General features: G+C 35.8%; 1 protein-coding gene across 3 annotated transcripts in view; it reads right to left on the reverse strand.

The window, feature by feature from the left end:
- fzy (cell division cycle 20 protein fzy) overlaps positions 1-18,013 on the reverse strand; it is a 102,190-nt gene that overhangs the window by 2,042 nt on the left and 82,135 nt on the right. For all 3 annotated transcript variants that reach the window (XM_090388967.1, XM_090388966.1, XM_090388968.1), the window contains exons 7-9: positions 17,583-17,811; positions 7,475-7,600; positions 3,040-3,157 (exon numbers count right to left, since the gene is read on the reverse strand). In XM_090388967.1, the coding sequence (XP_090245093.1) occupies positions 3,040-3,157; positions 7,475-7,600; positions 17,583-17,811 (473 nt within the window). The remainder of the gene's footprint in view (positions 1-3,039; positions 3,158-7,474; positions 7,601-17,582; positions 17,812-18,013) is intronic.

The following is an 18,013-nucleotide window of genomic DNA, read 5'->3' on the forward strand; positions in this document are numbered from 1 at the left end:
GGAGAGAAAAAGTTCCCCTTCTTTGCAAGGAAGGCCCATGGTTTAATTTCACTTAAAAAAGACACTGACCTTGAAATTTGAAAAGATCCAAACACAAACAACCTGCTCATTCGTCTTTGGATCCTTGGCAACTAGGCACCTTAGAGGAACTTTATTGAGGTCCATAAGGCACCGAGAGGTGATAGTAAAATGAACGAAGGCAAAATTTTCATTGTTATAAATGAATCCAGAACTAAAAGTCTATAAATACAAATTATGGGAGAAGAGGTTTAGGAAATTTTCTTTTAGCCAGCAAGTTATCAATTGCTGGAATAGATTGGTTCTATTTGTTGCTGAGGCTGACAGCTTGAAAAATTCAAACGGTTAGCTGGATGGTTACCTATGTGATCAGGGAATCAAATGGGTGGTTTTATTTATTTATTTTTTGGCTAATGCAGAAAATGATTGAGGCTTTCTTGTACCATGTGGCTATTATGCTGCTGATGTTCAGTCTTGTAAAAATTTCAGGTGTGGCAGCCACTAATAAGGACAACTCAGTATAAGTCCTTATTTTAAAATACACTTCTATGCACTAATTCATAACAAATTTATGAAACTTTAATTATGTAAGTGAAACTTAAAGCGAAACACTTCAGAAAACTGTCTTCCTCATCAGTGGCAGCAGCAAAATTTGTACAAGTAGAAAATAAGAATCTTTAGGGACAGACTTCTCTCCTCCCCCTCAGAAAAATTAGCTATTCAGCCAAAGGCATGCATCATCATCCAGATAATCTGCCAGCAGTGAGGAATAATTCTGGCTCATGTGAAGAATAAACTGCTATTAACTGGAAGTATACGCTGTTATCCTTGTTACTAAGTTGGCAGATGATTTTTGGGGAGAGGCCTTCAGTGTTTAATGTTTTGCTGTTTAATGTTTGTTAAAAGTTGAATTATAAATTTAGGGCAGGTTACTTAAAGAGCTAGTTATATTGTCACTGTAAATAGTTGCTTGAAGACATATCAGGTCTCTTGGATATAATGGTCTGTGTGCACCTAAGTATGTTGTACACATACTAGGTGTTTGTAAAATAACAAGAGAAGTTTACGTTTACCTCAATATAATACATAGAACACTTCTGTATGATAAAGGTAAATTGCAGCCAATATCAACCCACTGCAGGATGGAAGCCTCCTCAACAATTCATGCTGAGGGAAATGGACCATAATCTGCCACGCTGGTCCAGTGTGGGTTGGCAGATCGATCGTATTCAGCAGTCAGGGGCTTGAACCCCGGTCTACTCAAAGAGCGTGTGCTACTGCACTCCCGCTCCTGACCACTCGGCTACGGAGCAGCTTCTGTATGACACTCTCCAGCAATTAAAATGAAAAAAATTGAAAATCTTACATTACAGTAAAAAAAAAAAAAAAAACAGTAAAAAATAAAAGAAATTTAACAAAAAAATTTGCAAAAACGATTTTCCTTCCTGAAGCTGACACATCTATCGAAGAAAGCCTACAAACACCGGTATGCTTCTGCATTATAACAGCTATCACCCGTTCTCCTACAAGAGATCTATTATCTTTAATCAATTTCTAAATGCTTATAAATATTCAATGACGGAATCTGTTTGGGCTCAGAAATACAAATATTAACCAGCAGATTGTTAAATGGGTTATCCCCTTGCTACAATAAACCAAATTAGGGTACAAGCTAGGAATAGGATACAAAATCCTACATCAACCAACAATCGTAATATTACAAAAATACTTTATTTCTGTCCCATATGTTGAACAGTGGCACAAACAGCTTAACAGATTCTTTAAAGATACCAAATTTAAAATTGTGGCCAGGCCAATATGGGAACTACACACTATACTGAAAATCGCTCAGTCCTTTCCTTGTTCGCAACACAAATAAATGACTGGTATACAACATTTCTTGCGGGGATTGCAACTCGTACCAAGGTTCTACGCGTTTTCCTCTGAATTTTCATGTAAATCAACACACAGCCTCAGTTTGTGCTTCTTGTTCAGCAGCATCCGAATTAGCCTTTCAAGACGAAAAATATACTTTTTTATTTAACGAGGCCAAAATACTTAGTGTCCAACATAATTATAGCAGACTATTAATTGCAGAAACTTTTAAAATTAAAATACATGAGAATTCTCTTAATGTTCACCGGCCATTTCTAATCTCCGATTCGTGGGCTTTTACACGCATGCGCGAAGACAAATAATCCCTATTTAAGTTTCATGTTCACCCCTACTCGGTAATTTTCGCTCCTGTGATCACAACATATGGTCAAAAGCGTTGCCAGCTTCAGGAAAGAAAATCGTTTTTGCAAATTTTTTCGTTAAATTTCTTTTATTTGCGTTACTGATTTTTAATTGTGTTCATCAATTGATTTTTTATTTTTTACTGTAATGTAAGATTTTCGATTCTTTCGTTTTAATTGCTGGAGAGTATCATACGGAAGTGTTCTACGTATTATAATGAGGTAAACTTCTCTATTATTTTACAAATATTGATATCAACATAGAACATATTGAGCATTACAGCTCTGGTTCATATCATCAAATAATATACTAGGTGTGCACGGACCATTATAACGTAGAATCCCCCAACAAGAAAAATTCTTGAAACATTGTTGGGTTGATTTCAGAGAACCAAATTAAAAGTTTATCATAGAAAATAATCCAGTGTCCTGCATTTTAAAGTGAAACACTAAAATTTCATTGGACAAGGATGATCTTAATTCTATTTTCTTTTTTGACAGGACTGAAAACACTCATAATGTGCATTACTGTGACGAAGAATAAGGGTGGATGAACAATTCTAGATACTCTACACATGCATAGCTAATCTCGCATCAATACTGTCATTTATTAATTAATTAGATATATAATATTTATGCTATTATATATATAGCTGAGTGGTCAAGTGAAGTAGCATTCGTGTTTGAGTTAACAATTGTTCAAACCCATTAGCTGCTAAATACAGTTAATGACTGTGTTCATTATCAAAATAAAGACTGGAAAGTGCTTGTATTGTAATATTACCCTTTAATTCTACTACTTTTTCAAAAGATGGATACTTCCAAATAATGAGTTCATTATTAGAGAAGCCATGTCCAGATATAAATTCTTTATATTCTTCTGACCATAGGATCCCTGAAACCTGTAATATGAAAAAGTATTTCAGTTATTAGAATCATTATTTATAACCAAAGTAACACACACTAACTGATAGAATGTAACTAATAAACGCAAAATCATAAAATCAGTATATATTAAGCTCTCTGTGAAATTTTCTGTTTATACTCACTCAAAGAAATAGAAATCTGCACATTTTAAGTAGACTGTAGATCTTCTTCTAGTTCTCTGCCCTCAGGAAGGTTAAGGGCTCCATTGACATCATGCTTCTCTATCTTGTGCTTTCCTTTTAATACCTGCATAATTTCCCCTTCCCATCCAATCCATCATTCCAATTCTTCTCCCTACAGCTCTCTTCTCACACATTTCTCCCCCTCAATCACTTTTCTCAACATGCTTTCTCTTCTCAGTACATGTCCTAAAAAGTTCTTTTGTCTTCTTAGTTCTTTTACTAACATTTTCTCTCTTCTCCTACTTTCCTCAAGACTTCCTTATTACTCACTCTGTCCACCCACTTCACCCTTTCCATTCTTTTCCACATCTCGAAAGCTAGCTGTCTAATTTCCTCTCTTCCCAGTGTCCATGTCTCTGATCCACATAGTACAAACCCTTTGTTCCATTAGTGAATGGAACAAAGGGTTGCTCTTACGAAGAAAGAGCTAAAGTTTTGCAAATTACAGTGCCCGGAGACTAGGCGCCGGCGAGGTGACCTGATAGTGGTGTATTAAGCCTTGAATGGTTTGAGCATGCTCAATGCTGATGAGATTCTTCCTCTTGCTCAGAATAATCACCTGAGAGGGCATAAATTCAAATTGAGGAAAGACAGATGTAGGATAGATGTACAGAAATTTGCCTTTAGCCAGCAGGTAGTTGGTTGGTGGAACAGACTTCCATCCCTTGTTGTGGAAGTTGATAGCCTAAATAAATTTAAGGCTCAGCTGGACAGGCATTTCAAACGAACAGAGGGAGTGGTGTTTTTTTTTTTTTTTGTTTTTTTTGGCTGATGCTGCATAAGCTTGCTTTCTTGCATCATTTGCCTCTACTAATGCTAACTCCATATTAATGTTTTCACCATTTGCTTTCTTAATTCCTTCTTGAAATTTATTCTCAACAGTTCTTTTCTATTACTAAATGCTTCTTTGCCATTGCAATTCTTGTTTTTATTTCCTTCAGGCTTTTTCCATTTTCTGTCACTATGCATCCCAAGTATCTGCATCTGTCCACCTGTTCCAATATTATTCCATCTTGATTACATTGATTCTTCTTCTTCCTGGTCACTTTGAAATTATCTTGGTTTTCTTCCTGTTAATCTTCATATTGTACTCCTTTACTTTGCTGTTCAAGATATCCAAGGAGCTCTAATTCTTCCTCATTATTAGCAATCAGTACCTGGTCATCTGCAAATCTTATTGTCTTTGTCTTCTCCCTTCCTACTTTTACATCTCCTTTTTGCTCTTCTTTGTACTCTTTCATCAGTGCTTCTGCATATATATTAAAAAGTAAAGGGGGACATGGAACATACTTTCCCAACACTCCTACCAATGTCCACTTCTGATTCCTCTCCATCAGTCCGAACCATAGCTGTCTGTCTCCTGTAAAGTTCCCACATTAGTTTTAAATCTCTTATCAAGGCCAATCTTTCCTGGGATTTCCATCAGCTTAACCCAGTTCACCCTGTCAAAAGCCTTTGAGATCAACAGAAGAGATTGCCAGATCTTTTCCTACTTCTTTCTACGAGTGTTCCTAATATTCCTCATTGTCTCTCTCTCTCTGGCCCCATGTCCTTCTCTAAACCCAAACCAATCTTCTATGAATTCAAAATCCTTCGCTTTTGCTTTGATTCGTTCTGAGAGAATTTTTAGTAATATTTTTGAGGGATGGAAAATTAAACTGACTGTCGTATAGTCGGTACAATTTGTTGCATTCTTATTTTCCATTGAAATAATTGTGGATTTTAGAAAGTCTTTGGGCCAGCTTCCATATTCATAGATTTTCCCACAAATCCTGAACAGCTCTTTCTTCTCTAAGTTCTTTTATAATTTCTGCTGGTATATCATCAAGTCCAGCTGCCTTCCCACATTTTAACGAGGCAACTGCCTTTTCAAATTCATCTCTTATTAATTTTGGTCCTAAGGTCTCTTCTTCATCTTCTGCTGTCACAGACCAAACTTTTGGGTTTTTTTTTTTTTTATATATATATATTCCTTCCATCTTATCCTTATGCAGTCTTTGTCATATAAAATTTTCCCATTGTCTTTTATCTTTCCACAAGTCTTATTCTCTCTGTTAGTTAAGCTCTTGACTTTTTCATACATCAGATCACTTCTTCCTCTTCTTGCCATTTCCTCTAGTTCTCTGCACTGTTCTTCCCACCATTTTAATTTTTCTTCATCTGGTGCCCTTCTAAGTTCATTATTTAAAATTCTTATTTAATCCTTGCCTCTTCTGAACTTTGGTACTTCCATTTTCTTCTCCATTTTATTTGTCACTTCTGTGATCCATGGTTTTCTCATCCTTTTCTGATCTACTGTACCTAATTTGCTTTCTGCTACTCCTACTATAATCCTTTTAACCCTTTCCATCTCTCCTCCACTTCTTCTATTTCCTCTCCATCCACTATCTCCCTGTCAATTGCCTCTCTGAAATCTCCAGCAATAGTTGATAGTAGTCAGTCTTCAGTACATTTAAATTCCATTTCCTTCTTTTTCTTGAACAACCCCTTATTCTCTTGAGTGTAATCTTCATTTTCATTGCTACCAAATTGCGGTCAGAATCGGCATCTGCATCCGGATAGCTAAGTATATTATTCACAGCATTCCTGTACTTTGACTAAAATATAGTCTATTTAGTACCTGTCAACATCCCCTGATCTTCTCCAAGTGTATCTTCTTCTCTTCGCCTGTCTAAACCATGTATTTGATGCAAACATCTCTTCTTTTGCAAAATTCTAGCATCTTCTTGCCCCAAGTCCATAGTCACCTACTTTCCTTCCTTCACCGAGAACAGCATTCCAATCTCCCATCACCATGCTCATGCATCTGTCACCCCCCAGTTCTTCTTCCATTATTTCCTCTATCTGTTCATAAACTTCATCCTCAGTATGACTACTTGTTGGTAAAGAGACTTGAATAATCAATAAATCTATTGGCTCAGCCTTTAATCTTACAGCTATAATCCTGTCACTGACTTGCATCACTTTCTCAAGGCTTTTCTGTGCCTTTTTATTAAGAAGTATAGCCACTCCTCGTTCGCTGTCATTTCCTCCTTTGTATATAACTCTTATATATTTGCTTACAAAGTCTCTCTAATCTTTCCCTCTAGACTCTGCTAAACCTAACATATTGTCTCTCTTTTTTTTTTTTTTTCCTCTCATTTCTCTCTTCACATTTGAGTTTTCCTTTCCTCAACATTGTTCTTACATTCCATGGGCCAATCTTCATAAATGGATAATTATTACAAGAATTTCTCTAGTTTACAACCCGAGAAGCCTTGTTTCTTCTCCTGCTGAAAATGACATTCACGGCTTCTGCCTGCTGAGTCCAGTTTCTACTCATATTTGATTCAGATGTCATGAAGCTACTAGGCATAGATGTACAAGGTGGTTTCCCATTATCTTCCTTGCCAGCAATGGGGTCGGTGCACCAGCCATTTCTCAGGCTTCCGATGCTCCGCCTGCCACTTTTCCATTCCACCATTGTTACTTCTGTGATCTTCCGCTGGTCAAGAAGAATGTTGCTGCTCCAAAATTCAGACTGTAGATAATTTTATCTAATATATTATAATTGTGGTAAATTTTTTTCCTGATTCCTGGGAGAGGGAGTATCTGGGGGGGAGAGAGGTCATAACAGATCAATGTGCATTCTTTCTGCACTGACATACACAAAATGTGGATATGCATTAGCCTCATTGGTTTGCTAGAGCTGTATCATGAAATTCTTATTATAATGTGATAGCTACAAAAGTGTATATGCATAATGTAAACATTATCAAATGTTAAAATGGATAAAAGATTTTAATCAAAACCATCCCACTAATGGTTTGTATCTTAAATGACCAGAAGTACGTTGATAATACAGACATGTAACTGAAACTTACATACCTTTTTCACTGATGATAAAATATGTAATTATTCTCAAAAATTAGGTTTAATAAGTTGATGAGGTAATCCGTTATTCTCATTTCACCAAGTCAATTTGTTTTTATAGACATATTTAAAACTAAAAAAAAAAAAAACCTGCCTTTATTACAAAAGGAATTTCAGGTTATGTAAATAAAATGTAAATAAATGCATAAACTTAAGTATATCAACAATATTTAATATAAACAATGTTAATGAAAATACTTGGGATTTAGCATCTATGCTTTTGAGACAAGCGCCCAAGGTACAGTTCCACAATTTAATGGTTCTATCAGCTGTTCCTCCTCCAGTGGCAAGGACATTTGGTTTCCAAGGGCACCAGGAAACTGCCTATATTAAATAAAACAAAATATTTCACCAAGAGCCTAAACAAGTAAACAATATATTCTCAAAACAAAACGGTTGAGAATAACAATAAAAGCCATAATAATGAACTTTGCTGAAATATATTTTAGCAAAACAGTAACTGCAAAATCTTAATCTGTTTACAACCCGAGAATGCTATTCTTATAATAATCCAACTCGATTTACAAGAAACTCATTTTATTACTTAATACAATTAATACAGTCCATTCCAGTTATTTGGGACACATCAGAACTAGTGCATTTTGGCCCGATTAAGCAGCTGCCCCAATTATCCAAAGTTTCACGTAAATAGTTAAAAATACAATGAATCCCCCCCCCGTTTACAATTGGTTCACTGTACAATCAAATCATGTTACAACGAACTCAAAGTAGTAAAGTACCATTCACTATACGATGTGCAGTAAGCGCCGGTCATTGTGATCACGTTTGTGAATTGAATTTTAATTCTATTAAACAGCAATTCTAATTAGCAAAAATAGGAGGAATATTATCCACAGGCTATAAAAGAAAAGATATATTAAGCACAAATTTACCCTTTATTACCTTACCAATTAAAAAAATTAAATGATACGTGAAAATCGGAAGAATATACGTGATAATCGGAATAATTAATACGTACTGTACATACAAACTAGTTGACATTTCTGTTCACTGACATTTGTGGGTGGGGGTTAAAATTTAAAACAGTAAAAAGATAAGCAATCAATAACAAAGAACATGGCACACACAAATTGCAAGTAACACGATACGCTCAAGTGAGAACGGAGTAACGAGTTACAAAGCTTTAAAAATAGGAATGAAGAGAAGAGCTGAAAATTTATTTTTTTATATGATTGAAGATTTCATGGAAGTGTAAACACATTTCACCATAATAACCCACAGAATTCCAGCTGTTGGTGTTATCGCAAATTCAGTAAGATCGAGTTTACTGTCCGTTTATGATAGATTTCACTAACAGAAAAGCCCAATAAACAGGTGACTGCTAATTGTTTTTATTGTTTTATGGTTGTGACCTCCAGAATTTCAACCAAACCACGTGGTACCGTCGGAGACAATCGTAGGGTAATCTCCAGTGCTGCGGTCCCCGATTAAACGGCATGCTGTCCCAATTAAGCGAAATAAACCCTGGCTATTTTCTCGATTGGTTTCTGTTTTTTAAGATTTGCCTCAAATAAACGGCTGCGCCGATTAACCGGTGGCCCAAATAACCAGAATCCACTGTACATTATTATTAATAGACATAATATACAATTTTATTGCACCAAAAAAACTGCCATTGAAGTAACAAATCATATCTACAGTGCATAGTCAATTTTTTCCAGTTAAGTGAAAAAATTCAATAACACATTCAAAAATGTTTAACCTATTTTAAAGAAATGTGGTATAATCATAGGTCAAGACTTCCCACAAAATGCTCAAAATAGCACAGTAAGCTCAACTGCGTTGGTATAAGGGTTTTATGGCCAAACAGTTTCAATCACTTAAAAATCAGTCTAACTATAGTTCAAAAAATGTATTTGAAATAATAAGAAGTCATATTCGCAGCTGAAATTTCTTTATTTACAGGCCCTAAAACAAGATAAGAAATCAACAGTGATTTCTTATCTTTTTTTATATTGGTTTCAACACTGAATCAGTGTGTCAAAAGCAATATATTAATACAAGGGCAGACCAGAGAGTAACTTTTTAAATAGATCAAATGAAACCAGCATATTACAATCAGGATTATAGTCCACACAAAAATCACTTTTCTGCATAACTGCCCTGCATACTGAAGTGCTTATCTCATTATTACACCACTTTATTGATGTTATCTTGGAAGAACTAGGTGCATCATACCTGAGCCATGCTGTCAAAATCTCATTAGAATCAAAGACCAGTAAGTTTTTTTGGATGATGCATGAAGGTGATGTAACTTGAAGCTACATTAGAATTTTACAGTGGTTGATGAAAAACCTCCCGACAAAACATTTACAAGGAGTTTATGGTTTCCTGAGACACAAAGAAAGATTACACTCTGAGAGGAGACTTGGCCATTTCTTTTTTACCTACCATTTCAATTTTCAGAGTGTTGCACAGTAAGAATCTCCAAGTTGATAGTAGTCAATGAAAGAAGTTAATAAGGAAAATTCCTTCAATGCTCATGTTCTAAAAGCACAACAAGATGACTTTGGCTGCAGTCAGTATTGCTTTGTATTTCTTTTTTTGGGGGTATCACATCAAAATGGATGCTCATTTTGACTCTGGGGTGTAGTGTAACCAGGATTTCTTGCTTGCTACAATCCATTAAGGAATGCTCTGCCCTCAGTAGAATATTGGATCAACACCATGACACAGCATTCCAGATGCACCAGTTTGTACTTGTCTGTCAGACACTTTGGCACCTACTGTACTGACACTTTATAAGATACTGACGCAAGTCACGTATGATATCAAATGATATTCCAATTCTGGATAATTCTTGCAGTCTCAAATAGAAATAAATGCACAAGGTGTGCATTTATCTGTTTGACACTGACAGCCTCTCTGACCATGACACTTATGGCCACTTGTGAACTCACTGCAATAGTGACTGAGTCGCTGGAACATAGTAGCATGAACACAGTTTTTCATTTGGTAAACAAGAACGAATCACTATTTAAATCTGAAGAAAAGACCATTCCTGCAGCAGTAACACCATTTTGAAACAATTTTTGTGGGTTCTTCGCAGACAACTACTACCTATTACACAAATCTCCATTCACTTGGAGTATATTACCATATTCACTGTTCAAATCAAAATGAAGACATGTCTAAGATATAAATTTATGAAAGTAACTTTCTGATCTGCCTTTGTATAAAGAAAAGGAATAAGCAGCAAAGGTTGCCAAACAATATCTTATTGGCCTATTCACCAGCAGCTAAAGCAGAGGGCAATATATAGCTGCCATTTAAAGTATAATATGGAATGCATACTGCATTAAATGTTTACCTAGTTGCATTAACATTAACTGTAAAAATTTATGCTACCAGCATAAGTGGAGTGGGCCAGTATGCAACACGTGTTGAAATGTTAGCCCTAGCAAATATACTAAAAAAGGGCAACAGAAAAGTAAGCTATAAGACAAAAGTAACCATCAATTCCACTTGCCTATTCTAACAGTTCAGGAGGTGAAAAAAAAATAAAAAATAAAAATAAAATAAATAAATAATACTAATAATAATTAGTAGAAAGTCTGTTTAAAAAGGTGACAGAAAATTACAAAAAGTTACTTTGGGATTATACTGGAGAGTGCAAGTCCTACCCCATGAGATAAATGTAGTGTCGTCATCATCATCATCATCATCATCAGCCATTTTCAATCCACTGCAGGATGAAGGCCTCTCCAGCAACTTTCCAGTTCCTTCTGTTTTGTGCGATGGCCATCCATTTACTAGGCACAAACTCATGAATTTCATCTGTCCATCTCCGTTGTTGTAGTAGTAGTAGTAGCATGTGATGCAAGAAAGCAAGTTTATGAGCTTATGCAACATCAGCAAAAAAAAAAAAAAAAAAAAAAAATCACACCATACCCTCCAAATGCCTGTCCAGTTCCTCCTTAAATTTATTCAATCTATCAACTTCCACAACGACAGATGGAAGTTTGTTCCAGCAATTAACCACCCACTGGCTAAAGGCAAATTTCCGCACATCTATTCTACATCTGTCCTTTCTTAATTTGAATTTATGCCCCCTTAGGTTCGTAATCTGAACAAGTGGAAGGATCCCATCAGAATTCAGCGTGCTCAACCCATTCAAGGCCTTATACACCTCAATCAGATCACTGCGCAGGTGCCTAGTCTCCAGCCACTGCAATTTGCAGAACTTAAGCCTCTCTTGGTAAGAGGATCCCTTCATTCCCCTCACCAATCTTGTTGCCCTTCTCTGTACACGCTCAAGTAAATCTATATCCTTTCTAAAATGAGGCCTCCAAACCTGTACGCAGTACTCAAGGCGTGGCCTGACCATTGCCTTATACAGAGGGACAATCACCTTTTCCCTGCTAGCAAAATTCCTATATATCATTGACAAAACCCCATGACCTGCCCTGGCAGCCTGTCTGCATTGCTCAGAAAACTTCATATCTGATTGCACAATTACTCCCAGGTCTTTTTCATTTTCCACCACCTTAAGTATAGTACCACACAGTTGGTACGTTTTCTGGAGTTACTTCTACCCATATTGCATTTGTCAAGGTTAAGCTTCAGTTGCCACTTCTTAGCCCATCTGCCCAAATTTTCTAAATCCTGTTGCAGTAGCACACTGCCATTACTGTCATTAACAACCCTGCCAACCTTTGTATCATCTGCAAACTTCAACATTAAGCCTGATATACCTTCATCAATATCATTGATAAATAAACAAAATAACAGTGGACCCAACACCAAACCCTGTGGGACTCCACTAATAACATTAGTCCATGAAGAGCAGCACCCATTGATTACCACCCTCTGTCTTCTCCCACTTAATCATCCTTTTATCCATTGTAGCAACTTACCCTTAATACCATTCTGCTCCAATTTGTACAATAGTCTTCCATGCACAACAGTGTCAAAAGCTTTCCTGAAATCCAAATATATGATATCAAAATAATTTTTTGCATCCAGTTCCTTTGTAACCACATCATAATACCCTATCAAATTTGTCAGACAAGACTTTCCCTTAACAAACCCATGCTGTATCTGAATTATTGCTGCAGTCTTGTCTAGATGATCCTGCAATACATCTTTAACCAGTGACTCCATTATTTTACCCGGAACAGAAGTTAAACTAACTGGTCTGTAATTACTCGTGTCACCCTTCGATCCCCCTTTGTGAATTGGGGATACATTTGGCACATCTCCAGTCCGTGGGAACCACCCCTGAGTCCAAGGATGCTCTCATAATTATGGCTAATGGCTTGCTTAGTTGCTCTGCCACCTCCTTTAATATAACTGGATAGATCCCATCCACCCCAGGTGCTTTTCTTATGTTTAACTTCAACAATTTCTCCTCCACTTTGCTCTCATTTATTACAAAATCATTAAGTGTCCTGCTACAATTTGATAACCTTCTGCCATTTTCAAACCTTAATAATTCCTCATGTGTGAATGTAGATGCAAAATACTCATTCAGTTTGTTTGCTATCTGAGCAGGATCATCAACAGTCGAACCATCGATGTAAAGTGGACCAACAGATTCATCCCCTTCCTTTTAAAGTTTATATAAGTAAATAAGAAATCCTTGCTGTTTTTCTTATCTTTTGCCAAGGATTTCTCGTAATCTGCCTTTGCCTGCCTAACCTCCTTTGTGACCTGATTACAGACTAGCTTATATCTGCCACAGACTTCTGAGTCGCTTGATAATTTATATGCATCCCATGCATTTTTCTTCTCTGTTACGAGTCTCATTAGATAACCATTTAGGCCTAAACCTTGAACAATATTTCTTAATAGGTATGAAACTTTTAGTAGCATCCATGATTAATTCCTTGAATGCTTCCCAATTAGAATTTACTGTTGGTAACATCGTCAGTTATTTTCTTAGTCCATCTGTCATCATGTCTTCAAGAATGTGTCCTGCCCAAGACCATTTTAGTTCTTTAGTTTTGATAAGAATGTCCTTTACTTGAGTTTGTTGCCTAATCCATGTGTTTTTCTTCTTATCTAACAGTCTGATTCCCAATATAATTTGTTCCATTTTTCGCTGTGTAGATCTCAGCTTCTCTTCCATTCTTTTGGTGAGTGCCCAAGTTTCATTTCCATAAGTAATGGTGGGGAGTATACATTGGTTCATTATTTTACGTTTCAGACATATTGGGATATTGCTCCTCAGTATGTGACTATTTCCTGAATGCTATCCATCCAAAATTTATTCTTCTCTTGACTTCCAGCCATTCATCATTATTACAGCTAATGACTTGTCCCAGATAAGTATATGACTCCACCTTTTCAATTACTGCTCCTTCAATCATTATTTCCCTTTCTGTGGCATACTTGTTCATCATTACTTTTGTTTTAGCCATATTCATCTTTAGTCCAAAATCCTCACTAACTGTGCATAACTGATTAAGATTTCCCTCTAATTCTTTGGGATCGTGGCTTATGACCAAAATGTCATCTGCAAATCGTAAATGGTTTAGGTACTCTTAATTCACATTGAATCCTTTCTGCGACCAGTCTAATCTTCTGAAAGCTTTCTCAAGGGCAGCAGTAAACAACTTCGGAGATATTGTGTCTCCTTGTCGAACTCCTTTCTCAATTTTAAATTTACTACTGTCTTTGTCCAGTCTAATAAAGGAGGCAGCATTCTCATATATTTTCTTCAAAATCATAATAGATGGGGTATCTATGCCTTGTCTTTTCAGTGCCCGAAACATTGCCTTATGCTGTATGGAGTCAAATGCCTTTTCATAATCCACAAATTCCAGGCACAATGGTGTTTTATATTCATTTGCTTTCTCCATTAGCTGTGACATTACGTGAAGGTGATCCATAGTCGAGAATCCTGTCCTAAAGCCAGCTTGCTCTTTCGGTTGATTCTCATCAAGTATTCTTTCTTGATACTTTGATTGCTCTGCTGAATGAACAAACACACACACAGGTATAGATATATATACATACTGGAATATATACATAAAAAATTACATGCAAGCACACTACAAATATTCGAGAATCGATATAATAAAAAAAAAATATTTTTCTTTTAAATAAATATATAATAAAAATAAATCTGCAGATCGACCGTATTTAGCAGTCAGGGGCTTGAATCCTGGTCTGCCCAAAGAGAGTGCTGTTGCACTCCTGCTCCTGACCACTCAGCTACAGAGGCTTTAAATAAATAAATACAAATATTTATATAAAAAATAAGAATAAAGCACCTGTAGTGCCCTCTTGAAAATGAAAATAGTTTTTTAAATTATGTAATCTGAAAGCAACAGAGCAACCAAAATACTTTGATTGCTCTGCTGAATGAACACACACACACACACACACACACACACACACACACACACACACACAGCAGTAGAAAAGAAAGTGGCTTGGTTTATTTGAACAACTCAAGAAGTTTCAAACAGACATTAGCAGATTGTCACATCAACTCCTTTTTTGGCCCAAAGTAGAATTTCTGGCTAACATATTAGACTCATTTCCTCACTCTCCCATATATAACTCCTCTGGATTTTATAATTCTGGGATTGCATTAAGAACAAGTGTACTACACTTCAAGTTGTATGAATGAAGTTCATGCACATATCAACAATGCAGTTGCTCCTGTGAGACTCTACAGATGATGGGCAATATTTACTGTTACATGACGTTGTTGTGACCAAATGGAGCCCACACATTGAAACCTGTTAACGTCTGTATAGACTATATTTCCGTTAATTCAATATCAGATTATTCAAAATGTGATGTATTTTAAAGTCCCTATCATTCTCCAAAAAACTGCACAGGGTTTTTATTTTAGCCCAGGCCATTCAAAATACTTCTACAATGAAAGACTGAACTGCATCCTGACTTGTGAATAATTTGTCTAATTTAAAAAGACTACTGAAACTAATTACAGACAAACATTGTAATAAAGAAATTGAAGAGCTACGATGAAAATTTGCTGGTTTATTGCATATAGTATAATTAAAAAATTGTGTGCAGAATCAGGGAATTTATGTTACAGGTATACATATAATCCATTTGGTTTGCATTGCAAGGGGGGGGGGGAAATCCTGATCTATTGATAAAAAACGTGCTTTCTCAATGCAGGTGCAGCTTCCATCACTGTATGTATATGCTCAATGTGTGTGTGTGTGTGTGTGTGTGTGTGTACGTACGTGTGAGAGAGAGAGAGAGATTGTTCAGTGTGTGGGTAGAACTTGAAAATATGTTTATAATTACAGTTGTGAAATATTAGCTTGGTTGTGTGGAACAATCTATTTTTTATGTGCTTAAACCATTTACAGAAAAAAAATAACCATGAAGCTACTTCAGGAAGCTTTTCTTTCATTTTCAATGCTACTTTTCCAAGCCAAGTTAAAAGAAGAGATATAAAATTTTCATTTTATAATTCCATATTCAACTCAAACAGTTCTGTCTTGAAAATTTTCTTTTTCTTTTATTTTTGTTTCTGTTTTTATGCATTTGTGTGTGTAAAATAATATTGGCCAAATGTTGCAAACATGTCCAAGACTTTTGCTGCAGCAGCCAAAAACAAATTAATCAATTAAACTAATAATAAATAAATAATAAAATAAAAATTAACGACCCATTTTGGCTCCTCATGTAGGCAACTTATTACAGTAATTAAAAACTTCTGGGATTACTGCTATCAATGTTAAACCTCAATTGCTCCTTCTCAACTCTGCCTAAATTTCCTAGATCTAGTTGCACTGGTACACCCTCATTAGTCATTAACCACCCTGCCAACCAGCTATCATCTGTAAGCTATCACCTGTTTATCTACCATCTGCAAACTTAGACATTAAGCCTGATACGCCTTCATCAATATCATTAATAAATACTGAAAACAACAGAATGGTACCCAGCACTGAACTCTGTGCAACTCCACTAATAACACTATTCAAAGAGCAGTGCCCATTGATAACCACTATCTTTTCCCACTCAACCATCCTCTTGGCCTTAGCAATAACTTTCCCCTAATGCCACCGTTCCAATTTGTATAGTAGTCTTTCATGTGCAACAGTATCAAAAGCTTTACTGAAATCTAAGTAGATGTCAAAATTGTTTTTTGCATCCTTTGTCATAATAGCTAATCAAATCGGATAGACAAATCTTTACTTAAGAAATCTGTATTATGATGTAACTTGCCGTATAACTGCATTACTTTGCTGACCACTGGCTCTATTTTCCCAGGAAAGAACCAACATTTGCACATCTCAAATCTGTAGAAACCTCTCTTGAATCCAAGGATAATTATGGTTAAAGGTTCACTTACTTCCCTTATTGCTTCTTTCAATATAATTGGATAGATATTGTCAGTTTCAGGCAAATAAAGAAAAAAAAAATGAAACAAACCAATTACAATATATTATACTCTTATTGTAAACAGCAATAACACTTTTATCGTAAAAAACCATGGTTGTTTAGATAAAGAATGTGAATTTGGTTGAATGAGGAATAAAGGATTCAGTTCTTACAAGAATAATATCACTAATACAATATGAGCAATATTAGAATCAGAAGATTTAAGAGTACAACCAAGGAAAGAGGAATACAAATAAGACTGAAAATGTTCATGGCACAGAGGATCCACTCAAAAAGAACCATCTTGAAATTGTAATCAGAAGTACTAGAGGACAACTAACATTAACTGAATACTTTGAGAGGCTGTTGGTGAGGAATAGATCAGAGCATTAGATTTGAAGTTATGAAAGTGGACACAAGTTATGTATGATCATATTAGAATCTCTACCAGCTGAGTCTGTATAATTAGGAAACTGAAACCATTTGGAATCATTAACTTTGAAATAACCAAGCAAAATTACTTCACCATTAGGGAACTCAGATTGGAAAGAAAGATCAAAAAGTTCCAATTGATTTATGGCCGGGAGAATGAGTTAACAATAAAAGAACCTGACAGGATGAGGTCAAGATATTTAAAGAGAATTCCTAATCTTGATATTCTAGATTAAGAATTCTCTGACAAGAATATCAGAACACACATATCACTTTTGAAGCAGGAGGAATTACAGAGCAAATAATGAAGACAAAGGAAACGAGTGGTGTTTAAGCAACCAATAATTGAGATTCTCAAAAACAGTAAGAGGGGCTTGGCAAATTGTAAATGGAAATGAGCATTATTCAGTTAGAACTGAGACCAAGTATTTGTGAAATGAATTAGAAATTTTTTTGAGGATTCATTCTTATGCTGCAAGTTCCTGAAGTCTAAGTTAAATCAATCCTAAACTATTAAGACTATGAAAATGTTTACCTTGACAGCAGAGAGGTGCTCTTGGAATGAATGGAGAGGTGTAGAAACATCTTGTGCACCAGCCATGGTCCATATTTTCACCAGATTGTCATTACCACCACTTGCTAGAAACTTGTCATCCGGAGACCACTGTAAGCCACATACTTCTTGAGCATGTGCCATTAAAGTAGAGATGTGATGATCTGCTTTTCGCACATCATGGTGATGAATTTGTCCATCCCGACAACCACTATTGGAAAACCAAAATAAAATTAATTTTAGCATTAGTTTATACGTATATTCCTGTATTTTAAAAGATAAGGTAAGAAGGTGTGTGTTTAGAAGTTTTAATTGATGATTTAATTTAATTTAATAGAAGGCTTAGGGCTCAATATCTAAATCTAGCCATGCATAGAGTAAACATCAAAGGTGAGCAGATAATTGCAATGCCT

Source organism: Mastigoproctus giganteus, chromosome 14 (assembly GCF_048544385.1).
Source record: "Mastigoproctus giganteus isolate SK-2022 chromosome 14, ASM4854438v1, whole genome shotgun sequence".
NCBI lineage: Eukaryota > Metazoa > Arthropoda > Arachnida > Uropygi > Thelyphonidae > Mastigoproctus > Mastigoproctus giganteus.